This window comes from Hetaerina americana, unplaced genomic scaffold (assembly GCF_022747635.1).
Source record: "Hetaerina americana unplaced genomic scaffold, ioHetAmer1.1.p SCAF_1, whole genome shotgun sequence".
Lineage (NCBI taxonomy): Eukaryota > Metazoa > Arthropoda > Insecta > Odonata > Calopterygidae > Hetaerina > Hetaerina americana.
In genome coordinates, this window is record NW_027286069.1 from 121,054,983 (window position 1) to 121,073,809 (window position 18,827).

At 36.1% G+C, this 18,827-nt stretch overlaps 1 protein-coding gene across 1 annotated transcript in view; it reads left to right on the plus strand.

Annotated features, from left to right (window-relative positions):
• Positions 1–13,903, plus strand: part of fng (Fringe glycosyltransferase) — an 89,343-nt gene extending 75,440 nt beyond the window's left edge. The window contains exons 4-9 of the mRNA XM_071595053.1: positions 1,083–1,260; positions 1,991–2,076; positions 3,504–3,574; positions 5,270–5,364; positions 7,847–7,932; positions 8,419–13,903. Coding sequence (XP_071451154.1) covers positions 1,083–1,260; positions 1,991–2,076; positions 3,504–3,574; positions 5,270–5,364; positions 7,847–7,932; positions 8,419–8,473 — 571 coding nt within the window. The 3' untranslated portion in view covers positions 8,474–13,903. The remainder of the gene's footprint in view (positions 1–1,082; positions 1,261–1,990; positions 2,077–3,503; positions 3,575–5,269; positions 5,365–7,846; positions 7,933–8,418) is intronic.
• Positions 13,904–18,827: the final 4,924 nt, after the last annotated feature.

Here is an 18,827-nt window from a genome sequence, read left to right on the forward strand (position 1 = left end):
GTCTCTATGTTTGTTTTACACACTCCCTTTCACGTTAGTGGGTGTTTTCCTGCAGTGTTTTTTTTCTTAAAAGGGTGAAAGCCTTATTCATTAGTTTTTCTCACAATTGTGCATACCTTTCTACACTCATACACTTTGTACTCATGCACATTCATATTAAATCGATTGCCATTTTCTTCTTTTTTAATATTATTCAGAACTCAAATGTAATTATATTTTCATTGAATGTGTCTGACGATGGATGAAGAATGGACTGCCACAGCAGTCAAAATCTCGCCCAAATAAAGCCGAATTATTATTATTATCAAAGCATTTTCAACTGTTTGGTTACCTGTTAGCTCCATGTATCCTATTCAATCGAATTTGGTGCATTTTTAAAAAGAGTATACCACTGCTTCTGCAATGGACCGGCGAGCCAGGAGCTATCTTTCAGAATCATGTGATATTCCTTTCTCTTTACTGTTGAAATATAGGAGAACAGTTAAGCAACTGTCTACTACTGTTGCAAGTTATTTTGTGATATCCTTTAAAATTCTATGCATTACCTAATCTCCTGTCGAAATGCAATAGCAGGGCGGCCATTATGTCGGGAAGCACGCATTTCTTCAAATATACTGGGGGAAATCGGAAATTGACCGGAAAATTTTGAAAAAGTCGGGATTTTAATATGCGAATCGGGATTTTATTGAGCTAAGCGGAAATTTCTGATGACAATGGCTTTCCTTTTGGTTTAAAATACGTGTTTTTTGTAGCATAGCCATCGGACGTTGTGGCCCTAGCAAAAACTGAGACTATAGTGGGACCGGCATCAATGAAACGAGTGGCACGAGCCGCAAAAAATTCCCTATCAGATTCGAATCACTCGGGAGAATTCTGGGTGAAAACAGGCGGCTTTTCATCGGAAAAAGTCGGTAAAGTTGGCGGAAACAATTCAATGAGTGAACCTGAATAGTTAAGTATTTTTCCAATTCACTTGAAGTTGCATTTTAATTGAGATATTCATCTCCTGTTGGTCATCAATTTGTACTAACCAATTTTATTACCTGCGTATTAACCTCAATGTCTTTTCTCATGACCTACAGGTGGTTCTGCCATGTGGATGATGATAACTACCTCAATGTGCCACGACTTGTTCGTCTGCTATCAGGGTTCGACCCCCAGAGGGACTGGTATATTGGGAAGCCCAGTATCAGGGCCCCCCTGGATATACTCCTCCCGCAGGCCATGGCCCCTGGATATGCTACCTCCAATAAGGCAGCCGTGAGTTGATATTTCTCATTTACTTGGGAGTTGTAGAAATTATTGCTTAGAAATGGTGCTCTCTTTCATAGATATGAAAAGAGGCACTCAGTTTTGGAGGCTTTCCCAGATGTGTCAAAGATCGAATGAAATGTGCTTTTTCAGAAGCAAATGAAATATGATTTTTAAGTGTTTTTCATTTATGTTTTAGATGCAGGAAGGTAATTGTTGGTTTGTTGAACCCAAATAATTATGAGTTCTGAGATTCTTCTTATTTATGATTAGCATGTTTAAGATATTTTTATGCTTTAGGTTACATTCAATATTATAATTAGAACTAGAGCATCTCAGCTGTTTGCTTCCATTTCTTGTTGAAAAAGATTTGAAGGTAATTTCATTCTGACATCAGGGATAAACTAAGTTTAAAAAATAGAACTGCTGCTATCAGCATTGTGCGTAAATAAATTTTAAGTTTTTAAACGTCAATTTAATTTTTTATAAAAGGTTATTTTAGGGATGAAAAATGTAAATTTCTTAATTATTTCCCTTGGGTAAGGTCAATAGTATATTTGGTAGTTGAAACTGCTGTTTATTAATGTAAATAATAGTAATAATTATACTTCAATACCTACGTGACTATGAATGCTTTCTGTAGGTTGTATTTGACTTTAAGGGTGGCACTGTAGCTTTATAATTAATTGCAATTAAAATGTGAGTAAACATATATCTGATAAAATTTATGTGTTTTCAGATGAAGGTATCCTTTTGGTTTGCCACTGGTGGAGCTGGCTTCTGCGTCAGCCGTGCCTTAGCCCTAAGAATGCTGCCAGTTGCAAGGTAAGCAATTCACTTGAATAAATATGTTAAATGCTGTCATTTTCAGATGGCAGTGTGTTGCTTAATGGTTATTCCTAGTTGACAATGTATGTAGAAACAGAAGTAGTAGTAGTAGTTTTAAGGGGAGGCGACCGACAGCTAAGGTCATTTGCGCCATAGGGGATGGACAGGAAAGGATGAAGGGTGGAGAGAAACCCGGCGTCGGCATTAGCCTGCTCTTTACGAAAGGCGCCAAGGGGTCCGCAGTTTAACGTCCCATCCGACGGACGGCGTACTCACTCAAAGTGCCCTCCACAAAGCACCTCAAGTAGGGATCGAGATACCTCTGAAAAATATTCAACACCGCCGGGATTTGAACCCGCGCCCTCAGGGTGGGAAGCCAGTACGTTAGCCCCCGCACCATCTCGATCCCCGTAGAAACAGAAATATTGACCAATGGTTCATGGTAACTGGGCGAAAACAGAATGAACAGGGAAAGATCCATCTTGGGGATGGATACTCTTCCCCTTGCGCACCCCTCCTGCTTCCATTCCACTCCCCTTGATTGGCCAATGGGCAGATGTGCAATTGAGAAACATTCTCTGCTAAGATTTTTTTCATTACACTGAAGAGATGCATCAAAATCATTGAATTCCGTTTGGTCAGCCTCAGTGAGGTTGGTTGCTACGCTGAGCTTTTGAACCTGGGAAAAGTATTTATTGAGGATGACGCAATGAGTCACAACTGCTAACAAAAAGAAATAATTTATATCATTATTATTCTTTCTTTACAAAAGGCGTTGCTCCCCCTCCTTTGCTGCTGGACACATGTACCACGATTCTTAATACAATCCTGTGTCATTGCTTTCATAAACATTCTGGGTAGATTAACTCCTCTCTAATGAAAGGCAAAACTTTTGGCATTAGGCCTTCAACAGGAAAATAATTTATTTACCTAATTGATACACTCTCTGCGAATAAAAATTGTTGTTATTTTCATAACTGGCTTTTGGGTTACTAATATAGACATGCTTATGTTCAGAAATAGAATATTAAATTAAATATGTGTATTTAGAAAGTTGTAAAATTAAGTAATTAAACTGATGACCTTTATGTGATTTGGTAAGCTAATTATTACCTCTTTTTGAAGAGGCAATGCGTTGCTATTTTATTGTTTTTGGACTTCTGATTAAAATCTATAGTTGAAAGTGTTATAATCTTTGTATTTTCCTTCCTTCAGAGTTACTCTGTCAGAAATTCTTCTCTACCAACGATATAAGCTTTTTCCATTTATCATACAGATTTAAATGCTCCATCCGTACAATCTTTTGTTCTTTGCCAGTATTGTTGTTTAGCCATCATGGTAAAGTGTACCGTATAATGAAGAAAAATATGATTTATACAAAAATTGAGATTATTCTAATTAATTGTAATGGTTTTCATTTCCAGTGGTGGGAAATTCATAAGCATTGGTGAGCGAATACGTCTACCAGATGATGTCACCATGGGATATATAATTGGTAAGGATCCTTAATGTGTTTTCCAAATGAGTTAGATCCTCAAGCTTCCCATCTTCAAGATTGAAGAGAAAGATGAAATCAAAATAATTCTGTTGAGGAACCAGTTGAGTTGATGGACCACATAGTATTTATACTCAAATTTCTATATACATTAGAAAATTAATGTAAAGTAAGTGTACAGCTTGCACTGGATGAAAAGCTAATATCCATGAACTGTTTACCCCACGGACCAATGAGAATGTAAAAGTTTTTTTGAGTAGTCTTGGCTGTGAGCATGCAGTAAAGTACAAAGTAATAATATCTTACTATACTCACGTTCAAGTTAATATAGACTGAAATTTCCTCTGTTTTTTCTACCTCATTAATACTCCACTGACATAGAGTTAAGTTGTCATTTCTGTTTTGACTCACGCTATATTTTGATTGCCTGATGGTCAGATAAATGTTTTTTTTTAACTCTAATCATCTTTGGAGCTATGAAATTCAAGTATGGGCAATGGCTGGGGTTGCAGGATGTGGTGCCAAGGCTGTCTGGAAAATGTCAGCTAATATTTTAAAATTAATGCTGTGATATTGAATTCACAATCCCCTCAAAACTCTATTGGGGTTTATAGGTAGTGGATGAGGTGGAGTTGAAAACGTTTTGTATGATTTAGTGAGACTAGTTGATTGCAATCATTAATTATGCTCTTTATTCATGTTGACTTACTCACAAATGACATTAATATAATGAAGAAGTCAGTATCAGGGAATTATTTATTTTCCAAAAAGTAAAGAACGAACCCAAGTATTTATGTAAAGAATATGATTGATTATTGATTTTTATGCCAAAGGATCCTTAAGTGTTTTTTGCAAAAAAAATAAATTCAATATTCTAAAAGCCATTAAAATTATTGTAATAATTCTCAAATTATTTGCAGTCATTGAGTTCCCATTAATTTACTTATCCTAGTTTTCCATAATTATTCTCTGCAGGATGTCGCCTGGGGTCCATTTGTAAAAGCAACCAGTCACTCAACAAGTTTTAATGCAATCAATTGTGATGTAATTCAAAATTTCCATGCATGCATTCTGTGGAAGTTAGACCAGTTTAACCAGAATGTTAACGCTGTTAATTTTTACAATACTTTTATTTGGTGAATAATTAAGAATTTCACTTTGTTTCCACCAAATATCCTTGCAAATATCTGTCATATTTAGGGAAAGATCTCATACCCATAATTCACTGGCGGGAAATAAATTTCAGTTCATGGTACTTCTTAGAACATTTGTTGTGCTCTTTACTAGAAATATTTTTGGTTCAAGCAGCCACCATGCAAGCACCTTTTCATCTCATTTTCTGTGGTGCTGTGGAGACTTCAGTACTTTATGGGACATACGTGCCATAGCCAATGTGGGCAAACTGACTCAACCAAGGGAAAACTATTAGAAATGGCTGTTCAGTGTGCAGTGATGTGCACCAGAATATAAATATATATGAAATAAAATAATAAATATAAATATGAATGTGTATCCATGTGCCCAAAATACTAGCTAAATTTTGAATGACTGTTATACGTAATTACATATTGCCTTTGTAAAGTCGGAATGACTGCATAAATTTGGTGATATTTTTATGCTTATGTAGGCTAATACTTTCTAGTTTGATGTGGATTCCACTGATGATTTCACATGCTATTGTATGGTACATTTCAGAGCACATCCTTGGTCATCACCTTACAGTTGTGGATGAGTTTCATTCTCACTTGGAGCCAATGAGATTCCTTCCTGAAGAATCTTTTCCCGAGCAGGTGAGATGAAATAGTGACACAGCACAATTTAAGTACTTGAAACTTTTGAACTGTGTTTCTATCAGTAGCAGGATGTTTTTGCTAAGAAAAAAACTTTTATGTGTGGTTGTTTTCCCTTTCTTGCAAATGAGGTCACCCCGCAAGGGAATAAAAAGAGTGTTGACGTAGGCACCTCTGCCCTTGGAGGTGGAGAGGTGGTATGTCTAATGGTTTCACGTCTCTTCATGCTCACTCAACAAAATTTATTCAGAATTTTCATCCGCTAATCTCGTTAACTGGTTGAAATGGGTGATTAGGTACGTCAGCACAGGTTGTCCAATTCCAGGAAACATTGAAAACCTTGAAAGTTTGAAGTGCACCGGTGAAATTCCTCTTCGTGCTCTGCCCATTCTTAGCACTTACAGAGGTGCTTTCAGCATGGCCCATGCCATGATTGCTTTCTCCTCTCGCGTGGCACAGTTATGCACTGTTATGACAGGGCTGTAAATTCTGGATTCCTAATCGTGTTGCAATTTCATTTTTTGCCTGCCTTTGCCTCACTAGCCAGATTGTCCCATTAAAAGTGTTGTGCATATGTATGTGAGCCAGTTTGGGACCCCCCTCTATGTCGTCATGCTGACTTCGTACGTAGGGTGATAGCTTCACTTCCCACCATCAACCATAGGAATTAATTTGTTTCTACATTTTTATAGATGTACTTTTTTCTTCATTCATTGAACAATGTAGCATTTTTGCATTATATATTCTTCTTATTTTGTTCTTAAATGTTCTTCAATACATTTGATTTTACAAATTTTGTCATGTACAAGCTAATAATAGTAATGCTTCATTGTCTGAGAGGTCAAATGACAGTAATAGACCCACGATATTGGCAAATGGAGGAAATGAATACAACTAACTTATAGTTTGTACAAAATCAAAAATACAAAGAGAGAAAAAACAAAAAGATAGAGATGTTGATAGCTTAGGTTAACATTTTCAGTTTATATTTAAAAAACTGATTCACACTGTCATGCATCTTGCTTTTCAAGAATTTAATGAATTTTATTTCTAATGCAGTGGGAGAAATAGTTGAAATAGTTGAATAAAATGATTTTGAAAGTTAATCGTAAATTTGGTAAGCAAAATAGTGGGGGCCTTGCATGAAATACGTTCCAGTTTTGAAAATTTCAATGAATTAGCTCTCTGTCAAGGGTTATCTTACTATTGGAAAGCAGTAGTTCCCAGGAGCAGAGAAGAATATTTTCTCTAGTTGTGAGGGTTTATGTAGATATGAGGGAGCGGAAGGGTTTAGAAATATTAAAATAATGAAAGGCCCATTGAGACATTTAATAGATACCTCGAAAATTGGCTTAAATAGACTTATTTTCCAATGTGAATGCTCGAGTGGCAGTCCTTGAATTACCTCAGAAGATGAGAGATGGTATTGAATTTTAGAGAAGTAAACCATTTTTAAGGAGTGAACGGATGTAATTACCACAAAATTTCTTAGCATGTAAATGCAGGAGAGAGTTTGTTGGAAAGATGATGGATTTGAGTGGTCTAATAAAGATACTCCCTATAGTGTAGACCCAGGATTTGACTGTTTAAGGACATTGGATTGTATAATTAAGAATTTTTTGGGCTGCATGATGGGGGAATATATTTTAAAATGGAATTGAATGAACAAGTTTTGTTTTTATTTAATTACATTGCTTTTACAACAAAAGGTCATGCTCCTAGTCGTATGTTTTGCAAATTCCAAAGAAACTGCGGGGGATGCCGCAACAGTAATTTTTTAACAGAGTCACCTGCTAATCTGCATTTCATGGCAACAATTTCAGAGTGTAAAAATCATTCTCCTTGACCGGGATCCCGGTCAAGGTGAATGATTTTTACACTCTGAAATTGTTGCATTGAAAAGTCTCTTTTGCATTTATCAGTAGAGTAGATCAAATGTCATAATCAAAATTCAGTGGGGAAGTAGCCTCAGCATGGGAAATTACATTGCTATTTGGCACAGAAATAGTTAGGCCTTTGATAAATGGATGAGAAAAGAGGGTTCCCAGAGAGTTATCTTTCAAATTGCACCAATCCCTATGACGTGATGTTCGACAGAAATACGGCAAACGTATTACCTCATGTATTTGGAGGCATCTTCCCTCTTGTCTCCACAACTCATCTTAATCATGAAAGGAGATTGTCTCTTTTGGGCGTTGGCACCTGAGCCACATGAATGTTTGTCGTTTTTAGAACCTTAAGACCGGGAAATTCACAATGGTGTGCCTTTCCTTGGCGTCAATACCGCCTGAGGTGGAAATGATGGAGGACTGAGTAAATGGGTGGGATGGAGATGGTGTGAGCCCAAATGAAATTTAGGACTTGGGCAACGGCACAATTCAGTCAGCTCTGGAACTTGAATCCTACAATACATTCTCACCTTGATATGTTGGTTACCATGTCACTATCATTGCGATTAATCTTTGTCGTTTTCTTTCTTCAGATCACCTTCAGCTACTCACGATATGGCAAGGAGCAGAATGTGCTGAAGATTGAAAAAGGTCTGCCCATGAAGGATGATCCTACCAGGTCAGTGTGCAAAACCCGATCTGAAGGGGTTAGAACAGAATGAAAGCGTGTGATATTGGTGCAATATACCCTTTTTGAAAGGAGGGGCTCGAGTCACAAACTTGGTTGCCGCTCATTCTATAACCAAATGCTAATGCTTGACTTAACTAATATCTCGTAATTGTGATCCTTGGACAAATAAGTAAATCTTCTGCTCTTTTGGAATACTTTCTGTGAAAGTGCCACCAATGCGGGTTGAACTAAGGCCAAAGTGGTCTCCTGCAGGAGGTCAATGACTCATGGTCAATGCTAGCCTTCAAATTTCCCTCAAGTGTATCCGCAATAAAAAAAATGGAGTTGTGGTATTTGAAGTAAATGGTTATTCAGTTATGTATACAGTGATTATCAATGCATGCCATTGTTTAGCCTTTTCCTTTATATATATTAATATTTATGTTTTTACTGAGTAAAATGTAATCTTATATAATATGTGCTCCTCTTTCGCAGGTTACTCTCCCTTCACTGTATACTTCACCCAAGTGCCAAATATTGCCCCAGGTGATAGTGCTCTGATCTCAAATACAACTTGATGAAGTGTGATGTCCTGCAACGTTTTTCGTCTCGGCCTTATCACTCCATAATCTAGGTACACTTGAGTTTGTTGATGACTGCTTGGAGTCCATCAAGTGGTTGCTCACAAAGCTGGGCATGGGATTTTCATGGCAAAGACTGAAAAAAAAAAATCATTGCTTATAAGAGAATGGAACATAAAGTGAGTCACTGTGAAGGTTAAGTGCAATCAAAGATAAAGGTGCTATTTTTTAGGTGTATTTCATTGTTATTTTCATCTAAATGTTTTTAAATATTGGGAAATGTGGCTTTCATGCATTTCCGTGGTCGTAAGAATACTTGTACAGACCATATGTGTGTGGTTTTCATGAGATCACTGATTATTGTTATTACTTCTGATTTGGGAAATTACTTGTGGTGAGTGATGTGCATTAATGCCAAAGAAAATGTGTAGTTTCTTGAATTTGATTATTGCAATGGTCCATTCATTATTCATATATTTTAGCATTCTTACTCTTTTCTTTAACAGTGATGCATGCATTTATCTTGAATGGAACTATTGGATTTGTTGTGATAATGTTTTTATTTTGTGGAAATTTTGAATGTGGTGTGAGATATTAAGAGTGAATGCATTTATCAATGGCTGGAAACAAGATAGTGTGAAATCATTCAACTTGTCCTGCGTACAAAATTACTCCGAAGATACCAGCTTTCACCTTGCACTAATCAATGAAGCATTTTCAGCCTTAAATGCATTGTTATAGTGTCTGTAAATTTTTGAAAATGGCTGCTATTATGTGGAAACATAGCTTAGTTGTTGAGATTGTTTTTAAAGAAAATATGTTTCAACAAATCATTGATGCAGCTATTAAATGAAGCGGAAGGTTTAGGTGCGTACACTTCGATTTGAGATGTGTGTCTACTGTGATATAAAGTAAATGGTTTTATAAACTTTGAATGATTTTTTCCGTGGAAACAAAGTTGCCTGTGGTTTATGAGATAAACACAATGTGAGATTTTAAGAAATAATGGCAGGATATGTTTTTTCATTCATTTAGGACAAGAAACATGTTTTAAATCATTGGTTACAGTGCAATTCTCTAAAATATGATAAATACATTCCAGGACAGGTATCACATTGTGAGAATGGTGCATATATAAAGAAGAAGAAGTAAAATTGTTTCTGGAAACTTTATAATTATATTTCCATTGTGGTAGACTCGCATGCATAGCTTGTGCTTCAGTGAATTTCTACTGTTTCAGTATCATCTAATTAATGGGTGTGTAATGTTTTTCAAATTAGACATCGATGCATTATTTTTTCTATTATATTTTACTCCCACTGATGTTGTACAAACAGTAGCCCAAAATTAATTTTGTCTGCTGCATTTTATTTCTTCTGGACGTTTGTCAATAGTTTTGAATCCCATTCACATTCACCTTATAAGTAATAATATCTATTTTCTTGGTCATTGAAAACGTATAATATTTACATCACCAACAAAATCTTGAAGGTTTAATGAGGTATTAACAAATCCAATCAATCATATATGTGAGTGCTATCTCTGATTATTTTTGTTTATTTATAATTTATATGCCAGCCCGTATTCTGATGTGAGCTCTAGTTTGGTTGGTTGCCATCTTCCATTTCACTCTTATTAGATCCCAATTAATTTATTTCCACCTCTGAATCACTTAACAAATTCACTTCTTGTTCAATAAGGTGTTTTGCCATTCTACAAAATGAGAAAGGAGCATTTTGAAAAGAAAACTGATAATTAAATGAGACGTTTAGCAAAAATGTATTACTCTCCAAATTCTTCAAACTGCTTCAAGCATCAAACTTAACCAATACAAAAAAATACATTTATATGGATTGAATATTCCTTGGAAATAATACCTAATTTGGATTATCCTTGTTTTCTGATTATTTGTGTGTGTATCTGGATAATCAACCGTGCAATAATGGTAATTATAATGATGGATATTTAGTTTGTGAATTATTTATATGCACAAGAAATTATAATACAATTTTTTGCTGCACAAAAATGGTGTCTTTACTGTCCATCAGATCTATGGCCACATTAAAATATGTCATTTGGCTGAGATCTTTCATGTGTTATTTTAAAAAGTGAATTAGCATTGTATGTGAACCTTTTAAGTGTGCAGATACTCTGTAAATTTCTATTAAGAGTGGTTAAAATTGTTTGCAGGTTTCAAAGTTTTTGATTGTTCATTCTATTTAAATGGATAACCTATGTAATTAGCTAATTGCTGCATTGGTGCCATTGAAAATGTTTATTAGGTCGTTGAAATGAGCATGTAGGTTATTGTTGTCCAGGTACATGGGAATGGTTATTGAGTTTAACTAGATGATAATATGGATTTTCTTAAATGCATCACCAAAAATGAGTACTCAAAGTTGGTGCTGTTGACAACCCAAGAGTGTTTGGCAGCGACAGCACCTGCATTCGCAGCTGCTGATAGTAATGGCGCAATATTTTCAATTATAAGCATCTCTTGATAATTATTTAAGGCAGCAGATTGAAATCAAGGAGGAGGGGGTGAAAAGCCAACAAAACCCTAGCCATTACCTTCCCTATTCCTTTTCCCGAGGATTTCCTTTCTTTCCTCAGCACTCACAGTCTTTTTGTGGGATTAAATAGTTGGTGGAAAAAATAAATTGAGTTATATCTGAAAGGCATGAGAACATAGAAATACAGTGGATGGTATGGTTGCATCTTACATATCTGTTGTTGGTGCCTGTGTTCTGCAGGAAAAACACAGAATATTAAGCAATATTTAAATATCCATCCATCCATCCACGTAAACATCTTGATATATGGTTTTTATGGGTGAGGTTAGAGCTCAGCCGAAACCGTATTACACTATGTTCAAGCTAAGGAGACCATTTTCTTTCCCATGAAATTCTTACAATCAGAAAGTCGTATCACTTTGATTTTTAGATTATGTTATGTGGAGGCATCATTCGGTATTTGAACCCAAGACCCTTGATTCAGGTGTTCCACTCACTAGATCCCCATGGTAGAGAAATGGATATGAAAATATTATGTACAGAAAGATATTTATTGCTGGAATACCAATGCCATGGTAAATCTGTGGTGCAAAAATTTGAGCTTATAATTAATTCATTGAATTTTTAGCTCTAAGTGACATCAAAGTAACTAAGTAAGTACTGTCAATGTGTATATCAACATGCTTGGAAGTTAACTATGAGTCTAAAATGTTAGTGGTAGATACGTGTGTTATATTTAAAGACGAAGGTATTACCAAACAAATGTCAGTGAATGTATCTCCAATGGAAGTCTTTTTCTATGGTGGATAGCATTTCAGCACCTTTGCACAAATTGCTTTAATATATAGGTAACATGATTGAATTAATTTGAATCATGCAAATTTTGAAATCTGTGCGCATTGGCCATAGATCTTCTCGACCCTCCATAGTTGGCTTTCCCAAGTCTTTCTGACTGACTCACTCGAGGCTTACTTTTTTAACATTCATTTGCTGCTGATGCAAACTTTCATAAGCATTTATCTTGCAGAAAGGTCAATTAAAATTTAACCAGTATCTTGTCATTCTAAGTAATTACTAAAGAATTTTACGAATATTTTTATTTGAAAATGGTTTTTAGACTCTATGATATGTATTCACCCTTATTCCTGTAATAATGCAATGGTTAGGATGGACATGGGCAATGTGTGAATCTCTCTTTGGTAATTTTTTCAAAAGCAAAGAATGCATATAGGTACCAAATTCTTGTTTGCTCAAAACGTTTGGTTTAAATTAATTTAATTATGGGTAAAATTATAAAATATTTTAATTTTCTTTCTAAAATTCCAAAGTGAATTCAAATCAAAAGCTGAGACTCAATTATTGAAATAATTTTATTACATGAGTAACACCACATCTCAGAGTAGTCAGTTATTTTTTTAAGCTAGTTACTTTGATATTCACTGTAGGGAAAAGGTACCAGTGGCAATACTTTGCAGTAATTTAACCAGTACCGCATAATGGTATCTTGCCTTTAGGTGAAAAAATATTTTTCTGTAACATAAATCAATTGCCTGTCTCCGTCAGACTCTTTAAAGTAATTTTGGAATGAATTGCCAGTGGTGGATACAGAGGAGTGACACCCACTCCCCACAGAGGAAGGGAAACATTAACAGTAAAAGTTGAAGAGAAGAATCTGTTCCTTTGAATTCTGGTGGTTCAGCCTCTAGGACTAATAAGCCAGGATTGCAGGGTTGAACATTTAGAGATGAAAAAATATCCCAGAGCGAAAAATGCCAATATAGAGTGATTGGAAAAATAATGAATTATTAAATGACTCTACTGTTGTACTTGTCCCTCAACCATTATTTCTCTCTCCCTCAGTTCCTAGAATATTTATTTTTAATTTAGGGTTATTCAAGTAAGAGTAGCAATCAAGGGAGTAAACAAAAATGTAGCTATAATATATGTAATGCAAAATTTTTATCTACCACTGATTGCACATTGCCATATAGGGCCACCTTCATATAAATTCTTTATTCGCCTCTGCTAGGTGCTAATGGATAATTTTCACAAAGTTATCTTCCTCATGGACATGGAGAAGTCCTGGAGTCACCTCTGCGTATTTGTAAAACTTGCATTTTTGGAGAATTTTTGAGCTCTCTAAATGTCCATAGTGACTGCTGAATAATATTCCATGGAATTTTACAGAGAACTTGGGTGCATACAAATTCTTCACAACTTTCATTTCCAACATGTTTTTGCTTACATTAATGAATGTCAAATCTAGGGGATAATTTTAATTTCCTCTTTTTAAGTTGGCTTTTCTCTCCACAGCTTAAAATTGCATGACATTTAATTTCATGGGGTTTCTAAAAAATATCAATGAAAACTTTTAATGAATCTAAAAGCATAATGTGTCATAGCTGCCTTTCACTTACTTCCATGTGTATGGAGAGGAATTGAATGCAATGTTTGAGGAAATTAGATCTTTCATGGTGGGTCTATGCATTTTTTTGAGCCAATGGTGCTGGACTCAACCAAATTCTCTGCTGCTTTGTGTTTGTGCAATACATTGAAATTAATCAAGAAATGATTTTTATGTTATGATGTTCTTGTAAAAAAAAACTTTAATGTGGCTATTATTTTGTAACAAAGGAGTGGTGCCGATATGTTTAAATTGTTTATATTAATTGTTAAACACAATGAGTATATTTTTATGTACATTTCTGTAAAATCTAGCTAAATACATGTATATACACAATATGTGTTCTGCTTTCATTGAAAAATTTAGTGCTTTAAAAAATAAGATGTATGTTCACCACCAAAGTCTTTTGTGTGTTCTCCCAACACTGAGTAATTGTGGCAATTGCTCCTGAGTGTTTTGAATTATTTTCATCCTCACCTCTTGGTGAAAGACATATTATACTCTGTATGTAATGATTTACATCTACTCTTGCCACACGTTCCCCGTTGCCCACCCCACTCTGTCCCGCCTCACCTCCTTCACACCCACCCAACCACATTTACCCCTTCACATGCCACATTTCCACCCTTCCACCCAACCAACCCCAAAAACCAAGTGTCTATAACTGAGGATGATTTTTAGCACAGCAAGGCCACCTTGGCCATGCCTGAAAATGTTTATATTTGGAATTACTTGGTATTAACAGCTATTTTAAGAAGAATAAAGACCTGTTGAAGTGTTATTGTTCTTTCTCTCATTTTGCCTAGCATGAGTGATTGGTAGTAGTGCTACTCTGTTTAATAAATACAAAAACTGAGGCCATAAAAACTTTATTCTGCAAAATTTAGTCCACAGCGATTTTGCCTTCTTTGAAGTACTCTCCATTCATTGCTATGCACTTATTCCATCTTCTTCTTTTCATGCACTGTCTAAAGCACCCTTGGAAGTCCTCCTCGGCAGTTAGGCTTTTTAGTTTTCTTGTCGTTTCCTGCTTTATTGTGTCTTCCACATCTTCCAAATGTGATATGTCCCCTCATTACATTGTTGCATTTTGTGAAAGGGAAGAAGTCGCAGGGGGGCAAGATCTGGCGAATGAGGAGGATGATCAAGGATATTGAATTTTTTGTCAGGAAATGGCGAGTAATCAATGCTGGATGTGCAGGTGCATTGCCATCCATCCATCATGTTCGGTTAAAATATTAGCGTGCACTGTTGACTTTCCCAAATTCAATTCATCAGCTGTCATTTCGGACAGTTTTCCGACGATCGGTAAGGTCCCTTGTCCGTGCACACGATCAATGCTGTCGTCAACACAGGTGGTCAAAGGTCGTCCCACTCTGGTGCATCATCTATGGCGTCTTGTCGGCCATCTTTAAAGTGCTTAATCCACTTGAAAGCGGATGTTTTCCTCAGAGCAATATCAGCGTAAACAGCTGTCAACATCTCAGTAATTTCTCGACAACTTTTTTTGCACTTCACCAAAAAACTTGATGTTAATTTGTAGCTCTGTGATTTCGTCAATTTCCATTTTCAACAAATGCTAAGGACGAGGATGACAGAAACAAACATAACCGACACCACATGCATGGCTCGGCCATCCACCAAGCACAGATGGCTCATTGGGTCTCAGGAAACTAGCGCCGCTAGTGGGAGGGGCTATAATCCGTGTCATGGCCGCCAGATTGAGCATTTATTGTACAGACCACATGTACCAGAATAGTGTAGGCTTTTGGTTGACCCTTCACGTACACACAAAGGCATTCCTAAGCTCTAACCAGCTCACAAAATATCCTTGGACTCTGCTCTACATATTACATTGACACATTTTTTACCTCAGTATATTTTCTACCCCGATTAATTTAATTAAAAATGCCTATTTGTTTGCCCTCTACCTTACTTCCCCAGGACTCTAATAGTGCCTCCTCCAGCATCCTATTGCCTCCTTGGTATCTTCTGAATCCACTTGTCCTGCCTTCGTTGAATCTCTGCCAACAACCTACTCCCTCCACCTACTATGCCTAAAACATCATTATTTCTTTTCATTTCCATTAAATTAATTTTTCTACTCTTCTTCGCACCTGCATTTAAAAGGCCTCACAATCTTTTTATCCTCCTGCTTAAATAGCCAAGTTTCTGGTTCATACTAATCAATGCTCCATATAGAGTATTAATGCTCCGTAGAGTTTTCACTAGATTATTCTATAAATCTTTACCGAAGGTGCCTGTCATCAACCCCCACCACTTTGTGAATGCATCTTACCCTGATGCAATTCTTTTAACGACTCCCTCCATTCTGTCCAACCATCCTAAGTATGCTTTGATACCAAACTAAAATTATTTCTCTGAAAATCCCATTTCATCAGGCTAATAAGCTTTTAACAGGTCAAGTTTTATATTGCTTTTCAGGTATAATACATATGAGGGTAGGCTGGAAAGTAATGCACACATGCTCGTAAAACGCAAACAAAAACAAATAGCAAGATCAGGCAAAAAATTCTTTAAAGCACAATTCTTAATTTTCAAAATAATATATTTATCTTTTGACATAGTCACCATTAAGGCTAACACATTTCTCCCAACGTGTGACATGTTATTTCATCCCGTCATTAAAAAACTCTTCCGACTTTTCTCGAATCCAGGACTTGACAGCTGCCTTCACCTCATTGTCCGAGGTGTAATGACTACCCTTGAGTTGTCTCTTTAGGAGTTGAGGAAAAATTTGGGGAAATAAGAGGTGGGTGTGGAATCAGTTCAAATTTCAGGTTACGCAGAACCTCTCCAGTTGCGTGCGAGGTGTGTGGACGAGCATTTCCATGCTGGAAGATTTTTGGTGCCAGGCTAGTATTAACACGACAAACTCAACATCGGAGGTATTTTAGAGTCTGTGTATACTGAGAAGAATTTACCGTTGCCCCTCATTCCAGAAAATTGGTCACATAAACTCAGTGAGTTCGGTAAAGACGTCCACTGCGTGTTTCATCAACAATTATGGCTTTTCCAGGCTTGCAACCACAAAATTTTACTACCCATTGATTTACAGTAGGCCTATCAAGAGCATCTTCTCCATAAACTACCTTTACACGAAGATGAATCCCAGTAGGAGTCAATTTTTTAGCAGTTGAAAATTCTATAACAGCATACCGTTTGACTCCATGCTTTGACTTCTGGGAATACCCTCGATGTGTGTAGTCACCTCAAAACTGTGTGTGAGTATTTAGGGGGAATGTTTCTTCCAGGTGTTGCCTGGTACACTTCTGAAGGTCATTTCGTTTGTGCTCTACAAGCAGCTGTGCATTACTTTTCAACCTACCCTCATATGTTGCATTGAGAAGGAGGATGAAATAAATGAACTTGGTAAGAGGTACATGAAAAATTAACATACATGACCCAATGCATAACACCCTAAGTGTGATTAATGATGACATTTGCACAATAGTCCTTGGAAGAATTATGTTGTATTCTCATATACGCAATGAAAAATAAGTGAATGAGGGCCGGTTAAATTTGCAATTGCTCTATTTGGCAGTACCTGTTGAAAAGCAACCTGCAAAGCAATCAAAGATTGCCTCACATGGATTAATACTTTATAAATCTATAATTCTCAGCCTCATCTAACTGAATGCTTTATTCATTAACCTGAAGTAAAATAAGTGTCCTTCAGATGAGTGTAGATTGATATAATGTACTGACAATTGCATGCACATGACTCATTGGTATCCCTGTATAATGTACCCAATTCATTTGGACAACCTAAAATGTAAGCTCACATTTTTTAAACACACCCTTGGGTGGGCTGTGCAACCTGAATTTCATACTTCTTAGCTTGTGGACCAACATAAGGGTGTAATGTGTAGGGTTCAAGGGTGGCATTAATTGATTATTGAATTATCGAGATATAAGAGTTATGAAACTTTGGAATGTTTGAAAAAATGAATAAGTAATTATTCTATGGAAAAATTGCAACGATGTATATGAATGAGACATGCTCATGTATACCAGTCAGGAGGATATTTTCTATACATATGTGAACACTGGTTGACCAATGAAAATATTATTGTCCTGCAGTTGCAAAATTACAAGTATATTTCGGTTTTCTGTAGCAATAATTAAATATGGTGGGGTTGATGTCTATACTCACAACTATATAAATTACATCTCTAACATAATTAATATTCCTTTGGTGGAAGAAAAGGTTTTTGAGTTAGCAGACAATTCCATTAAAACTGAAGCAGTTGAATTTATGTTGGTTACACTTAATAGCTCTCCATCAAGTGATCTATGTGTGTCTATTAAAAAACTGAATGAACTTGTGTACTCTTTCTATAATCATGGTAGAACTTTGATATAAGCTAGTGGTTTAAAAGTTCTGTAAATGTATTTGAACTAAGCAGTTCTTTTCTCATATGGCTTAAAATATATAATCCAGTTTCCTACTTGAATCACAAGCTCACCAAGTACTATTCTTGATAACAGAACCAAAATAATTTGAAAACATCTATGCTTGATATAGGACTGTTGGTTCACTATTATTGAAGTAAATTTCATTCTAAATGAAATGTCTGTTATTAATTTGTATTGTTCTAAGAAAATATTCTCCCAGTATAACGTTGAACATCTGAATTTCCTGCTGTCAAAGGAAAACTATCGTTATTAAAAAACAATTGGCTCTTTTCTCCCATTATAACTGGTATGTGTTCCATCCTTGAGAATTATTTTCCTCCTATACCTATTGTTAATGGCGGTTGAAATCTGTTCCAAGAGCAGGTACCTTTAGAAATTTAAAAAAATATATCATTCATCATCAGTACTTCAATCCGATGGTCGGTTGATTGAATAAATCCCTCCACCCCACCCTCACTCCTAGGTAGGTCTTACGTCTCACAATCTACTTTCCTTTGCTTAAGTGTTTATCCCTTGGTTTTTCTTGTGACACATTCCCTCTCTATATGTTCCTAAAACAATATTGCGTTTCAAAATGTACTCATCTGTCTAACTATTTTCCCCATTTCACCCCGCCTAGATCAATAAACGCTATTTTTTCAAAATGCTGCAGCAAAGATGTCAATACGAAATTGAAACATTTTCTTTTAAGGTGAATTTTCAGAACCACTAATCTGATTGCCTCAGAGTTCACCATAATTAGTGGCTCTGAGCTCTTACATTAGAAGATGGAAGATTCACTGTTGTATTCGGAATGATTTAAATAGGTATTCTGCCGTAAAGTTCTGTCAATGAAAAATCAACTACATCATTATTCGAAACTACCGGGCATCACACCCAGTCGATGACCGTTGGTCGATGGCGCTCGTAGAACCTCAATTGAAGTAGCTGAAGAAACGTTGGTAACGATAAAGAGAGATCGTTACT